Source organism: Neltuma alba, unplaced genomic scaffold (assembly GCF_004799145.2).
Source record: "Neltuma alba isolate B1F8T4 unplaced genomic scaffold, ASM479914v2 tig00011343_pilon, whole genome shotgun sequence".
NCBI classification, from domain to species: Eukaryota; Viridiplantae; Streptophyta; class Magnoliopsida; order Fabales; family Fabaceae; genus Neltuma; species Neltuma alba.
In genome coordinates this window covers 40,446-47,140 of record NW_021636044.1, presented here as the reverse complement: position 1 = coordinate 47,140, position 6,695 = coordinate 40,446, and the positions used below count along the sequence as shown (strand labels likewise).

The window sequence follows — 6,695 nt, the reverse complement described above, 5'->3', positions numbered from 1 at the left end:
GAAATTAGAAAATTTGCAAAAAAGATACATATATTAACAACAAAAACACGTCCATTTGCAAGTAAACCAGTTGAATTAAAGAAGATGAACATGATAATTCACAAGTCTAGGAGGGATTATTTACAAGTGAAATTAGGCAATTTACAGCACAAATACACCCATTAATAATATAAATACGTCCATTTGCAAGTGGATTTATTTAATTCATAAACACAACAATTCACAAGTCTGGGAGCGATAGTGCACAAGTGGAATTAGAAAATTTACGACACGATTACGTCTATTAACAACATGAATATATTTATTTGCAAGTGGATTTATTTCAAGTTAAACGGAACAGTTCACAAGTCTGAGAGCGACGGTTCACAGGTAGGATTAGGACATTTGCAATACAGATACACCTATTAACCATATAAATACGTCCATTTACAAGTGGATTTATTTTATTCATAAAGTTAAACAGAACAATTCACAAATATGAGACCAACGGTTTACAAATGAAATTAGGATATTTACAATAGGGATATGCCCATTGATAATATAAATATGTCCATTTGCAAGTAGATTTATTTCATTTATAAAGTTGAATAACACAATTCACAACTCTGAGAGTGACGGTTCAAAAGTAGAATTAGGATATTTGTAACACGGATACACCCATTAACAACATAAATACATCCATTTGCAAGTGGATTAATTTGTTTTACATTTACATAGTTGCCAACTAGTTTCAGTGCAGTATTTCATATATTATTTTGCTTTCTAAGGTCTTCACAGATTTGCCTCTCACATGGAAGATGCAAAATAATTACTTTCCACTACTGCTAGCCATATATAATATGTTACTGCACATCATTCAACTATTAATTTCAGTCAATTTTCAATAATTAAACATAGCATATGTTTACAACAAGAATTTGCGAATTCAGATAAAAATTTGTAATTTGAGCACGGTGGTGAAGCATTTTTTTTTTTTGGTCAGGGCCAGCTCTGCAAAACCAAAGCAATGTGATATGATGTGTAAATACCTTGATCGTTTCTGGAAGTAAATATGATTACTCCTGTCTCATCACCCACCAAACATTCAACCATTTGGACGAAATTAAGGAGCATCAAGACGACCCTTCTGAGCGAAATTAAGGGACAGCTTGGGCTTCACCAGGTTGGTCTGTTTGCTGCATCATGCTGTCCCGCCCACTCCAAGTGGAGAGCTGGCTTATGGGACCTGAGCGAAAGCTTGAGCCTCGTGAGCCCTAAACAAGAGGGCACCGCGTGAGGCTAGTTTCACAGAGCAGCGAAAACCTCTGGCTCTCAACAGTGGAGGGATAACGGGCAGCTGCAGCTTCAGGCCACCATGGCCTGGTGACCTTTCTGCCTACACCATCATCTTTTTTGACAGGTTCTAGAAACAGAAAAGGCCCGAGAAAACTCCAGCTTGTTGCCTCAGAGACTCTTCCAGCAGTTCAGATCATATCTCAGGACGTGTTTCTCTAATAACGGAGCCATTTGCAATTGAATCTAACTCGAACCTCTCAATTTTTTTTTAAAATTTAATTTTCATTTCAAGCATTTGCTCTGGAAATTAGCCATATTATGAAAACCTCTACTGTACAATCAATACGATTGTTAGATAAAATGGACCGAGACATGACATTAGGATGGCCAACGTAAGCGTCTTAATTAACTCTTACATTTAGAATCAAATGGGATACAAAAAGTATACTTTGAAATACAAAGTTAATTTATAGTACAAACTAATCATTTTCTAACCACATCAAAGTAATCTAAAGTTGAAATATTAAATTCGTCCTCTGATCAACTTGATTTCTACACAACGAGATCCATATTGCAGTTGGAAAAATGATAAGGGATACTTTATACGGTGTGTTGAGGTACAACTCCAAACGCCGCAGTCTTCCAACATCGTATCATGGGGAAACCAGATTATAGCAAAAGCTAGAAATCTGCTTGGGAAGTTTAAAATTCTACAGTTAAAAATAATAATAGTTGATGTCACTATTTTAACGGCTTCAAATTAGTTTTTTTAATGGTAAAGGATAGTATTTTTGTGATTTTAGATTTTTGGGATAATTTTACACCTAAAATTTTTTTCGAGTACCTAACACTATTGAGTGAAATCTTTTCGGATAAATTTATACTTTAACTCAATCTCCAAAAGGCTCCTTCACTGCTATCAAACGCAGCTGTTTTGTTCCACTTTGATCATTGATGTTGTGCTGTTGATTTCCTTCTCTTCTTGAATCATGCTGCATGCTGGCGAAATAGTAACTTTCTAGGTGAAGACTTCACTTGGCTGTTTTGGGCCAAACAACTCATATATGATCCTATGTGGATCTAATACTCATTTCATGTTCTGGAGGTCTATGCCCTTCAGTTTGTGTTTTTGGTCCATGGCATGCATTTTTGATCTGTTATTACAATCAAAGTATCAATTATGACCAAAACTAGAAGGCTCTTTTACCTTTAAATTCTTGAAAAACATTGTTTTTGGGGACTAAAAATCTTTAGATGAATCAAAATGAAGTTAACCAAAACTTCTTGTTTCAAATTTTAAGAACCAAAACTAAAATGATGTCAAGTTTGAGGGAGCAAAACTATTAGTTACAAATGAGGCCAATTTTTAGTAAGTAAAAATTTTACTACTTCCTATCCTTAATATAAGACCTAGTTGACTAATTCGGAAAGATTAAGAAAATTAGTTACTATATACTACCTCTGGTCCTTAATATAAGACTCCGTTTGACTTTTTGTTTGGTCCTAATTATAAGACCCCAATCCATTTTGTCTCTTATATTTATGCATTTTTTTTCCAAGATAGTTCTTCTAATAATAATAGTTCTTACCAATACACTTAATTAGCAAGGATATTTTAGGAATGACAACACTTATTTATTACAAATAACTAACTTAACTTACTTCTTTAATTTCCTCAAATAAGTCAACTGGGTCTTATAATTAGAACCGGATATAGTAATAAATAAGTTTTGTCTTTTCTAAAATACCCTAAAACATGTGTATGAGTTAAAATTGTCATGTAAAGGAATCTCTAACATGTGCAACTATTACAAGAACTACTTTTAAAAAAATAGATAAATATAAAAGACAAAGTGGATTAGGGTCTTATATTTAAGACTAAATTAAAAGTCAAATTAGCTCTTATATTAAGAAACAAAAATAGCATTAACTCAATATATAACCAATTTCCTATTTCCTACAACTTCCTTGTTCTTGTCGCACATGAATAAATTTTGGAGCCTTTCGGACAATTTGAAGAGAAATATCAACATATATCTTTGGTCATTTACAATTCTCGAAATCATCATTATTTATAACCTGCAAATTCCTCTTTCTGCGAAGTGGATATGAAGACTCAGATAATGAGAAGACAAGATATCTCCTTCATGCAATTTGAAAGCGGGCGGGCGCCTTGTATGAATTTCGTTTTTGCTTTGTAAGTGCGTCACGATGCCCATTCAAAGATGCTGATTGGAACCCAAAAACAGATCAAAATAATAATAATAAAATTAAAAAAATAAAACATAACAATAATAAAATAAGAAATAAAACAAAACACGATGTCGTCATATTATTTTGATTGTTTAGATTTCATGTTTAACCTGAAAAATGCCTAATATTTAAATTGCAGCAGGATCAAAATTGATAAATATACAAAGTGACTAAGTTAATTTAAAAATATAAATCTACATTAATCTTTCGATTCTTAATATAAGGGCTATTTAATTGATTTGGATAAATTAAAAAACTAAATAAATTATTTAATTCTAACAAATGTGGTTTGAGATCTCTCTAAAATACCTATCAGTAATATTATGTTATATATCAGCCTATGAGTTGGATAAATTAGTTTAACAAAAATAATAAATATGAGAGATAAAATAAATTAAAAAATTAAAACTAACTTTCTAACTGGCTCCTACATTTGGAACCCAAGGAGTACGAATATATTTTATTATTTTTTCCGATCCTTATTATAAAAATATCTGACATGTTTCATAATATAATATGTTTTGCCGAAACTATTAATAATTTTACCTAGTATCCCTAATTAATCATAAAACTTTCTAACTAACCAACCAAGTACTCCTCTGATTATTGACTAATTAATAACTTGTTTTTATATAGTTTATAGTATTATCAAGTTATTTTGAGCTTGAGACTAATTTCTGTTGGGCCGGAATCTGACTAATAATGTTTATTGAGAGTAATTTCAAAGAAACAACTAATTTTATTAATCGACAACGAAACTGGCCGAATTAATTAGCATTCTTATATATTAAAATCACCTCAATTGTTATAAGTAATGTGGTTTAACAGCCATTTTTTAAGTTCTTCGTTTTCATAATAAAAAAAATAACTAGATGACAACTTTCCGTTCCATCTAAGTAACTCAACGACAACCGAAATGTTCAGTGTGATATAAATACATAGTAAACATATAATCATTCTTCCATACGTAAACGTTTCCGAATATATGCCATATTTTGTATTCTTTTATATTCTCTGTATCTCTTTGAATGATGTATTGATGCTAAATTTTGTATTTTACACAAATTCTGAAGTATTATATTATTTAGCTATATATGCTGGTGATTTTTAAATCATATTTTCAGTCAAAATACCTTCCTATTTAAGACATTTATCAAAGACCTCCATTTTAACACTTTACCCAGCCGTCTTGTTCATAGCATTTTTTTCAGGCACTCCGAAGAGAGAGGCGTTTATATATTATAGTCATATAATATGATTGGTTTACAAGTCAGTGCAAGTTTTGGTATATAAATACCTCAAGAACATTGGAGTTCATCATAGCATCTTTCTTGCCTAGACTTGACTGAGTCATATCTGAAGCTACTTATCTCCATTTTCGCTGTAACATGGCTTTCAAAATGCAATCTCATAGCCTTCTCCTTCCATTTACCTTCCTTTTGCTGGGGATGTTGGCATTTCAAGCCTCATCTCGTACACTTCAAGATGCTTCAATGTGGGAGAGGCATGAGGAATGGATGGTTCGATATGGCAGAGTGTATAAGGATGCTCAGGAGAAGGACAAACGTTTCAACATATTCAAGCAAAATGTGGAATACATTGAAGGCATTAACAATGCTAGAACTAAGCCTTACAAGTTAGGTGTAAATCAATTTGCAGATCTCACAAATGAAGAATTCACAGCTTCTAGAAATAGATTCAAGGGTCATATGCGCTCCTCAATCTCAAGGACACCCTCTTTCAAATATGCAAATGTAACTGATGTGCCTTCCTCTGTGGATTGGAGAAACCAAGGTGCTGTCACACCTGTTAAGAACCAAGGCGATTGTGGTAAGAATTGTTCTATTACCCCTCAAAACTAATCAGTTGTGATTGGAAGTTGCCATTTAGATTGTCTAAAGAATCATTGAAGTTTTATTCAACTCCGTTTTACTTTCATGCATTGTAGGATGCTGTTGGGCATTTTCTGCTGTGGCAGCAATGGAAGGAATCACTAAGTTGAGTACAGGTAAACTGATCTCTTTGTCAGAACAAGAGCTAGTTGATTGCGACACAGGTGTGGACCAAGGTTGTGAAGGAGGTTTGATGGATGATGCATTCAAATTCATCATAAAAAATAATGGTATTACCTCAGAAGCCAACTATCCTTACAAAGGTGTTGATGGAACCTGCAATGCCAATGAAGAAGCCAATCATGTAGCTACCATTAAGGGGTATGAGGATGTTCCTGCCAATAGTGAGCAGGCACTACAAAAAGCAGTGACCAACCAGCCTGTTTCAGTAGCCATAGATGCAAGTGGATCTGATTTTCAGTTTTATTCAAGTGGCATTTTCACCGGTTCTTGTGGTACTGAGTTGGATCATGGCGTTACTGCCGTTGGTTATGGTGTCAGTAACAATACCGAATACTGGTTGGTGAAAAACTCATGGGGAACAGAATGGGGAGAAGGAGGATACATTAGAATGCAAAGAAATGTGGCTGCTCAAGAAGGTCTTTGTGGCATAGCAATGCAAGCTTCTTATCCCACTGCATAACTGTTAAATTAATCTTGATGAGTGGTGTTTGTATATCCATGCAGCATTCATTACTTATCAACTGCACGTACTTAGAAAATGGCAATGAATATATATGGCACGCACAGAATGTTCATTGCTATAAGTTATGACTATGAAAGTTTATGACCTTGTCCTACTTTGGTTTCAGTAAATGAATTGAGTCATTGTTGCATATAAGCCGTGTATTTATATATTATTATACAATGAAATATATTCTTATCAATGAAATATATTCTTATGACTATGAGTTCTGTGATATGTGAAGCTATTAAGCTCAAACCAATTCAATTCTAAGAAAGCTTTCCTGAATCCCAATCCAGACAACACTTTGATCCTTATAGGTTTTTGAAAGCTATTAACACTGAAGTGAAGATGAATGCAAGGAATTCCAATAAATTTTATATGTATTGATGAACTATGGTATATGATATAATCATTAAAAGAATTCAAGAAAGAATGGAGTAAGTAGTAAAGCAAATGAAATGCCTAATGCATATTCTCATTCTTTCATCTGTGGCGGAATCATGTGTATTGATGAATTGTGATATATATATATATATTGCATTGGTGTATTTTGCCGACTCAAAACTTTTTCCAGTAGAAATTTGTAA

At 33.1% G+C, this 6,695-nt stretch overlaps 1 protein-coding gene across 1 annotated transcript; it reads left to right on the top strand.

Moving 5' to 3' along the window:
- Window positions 1–4,916: 4,916 nt before the first annotated feature.
- Window positions 4,917–6,063, top strand: LOC114712292 (zingipain-2-like). Its single transcript, XM_028896805.1, has 2 exons — window positions 4,917–5,358; window positions 5,477–6,063. The coding sequence occupies exons 1-2, from the start codon at window positions 4,917–4,919 to the stop codon at window positions 6,061–6,063; spliced, it is 1,029 nt and encodes a 342-aa protein (XP_028752638.1).
- Window positions 6,064–6,695: the final 632 nt, after the last annotated feature.

Excerpts from the sequence above, each read along its gene's own strand:
- LOC114712292 (XM_028896805.1), top strand. The coding sequence starts at position 4,917 with ATGGCTTTCAAAATGCAATCTCATAGCCTTCTCCTTCCATTTACCTTC. Across the intron at positions 5,359-5,476 it reads TAAGAACCAAGGCGATTGTG|GATGCTGTTGGGCATTTTCT; the intron begins GTAAGAATTGTT and ends CATGCATTGTAG.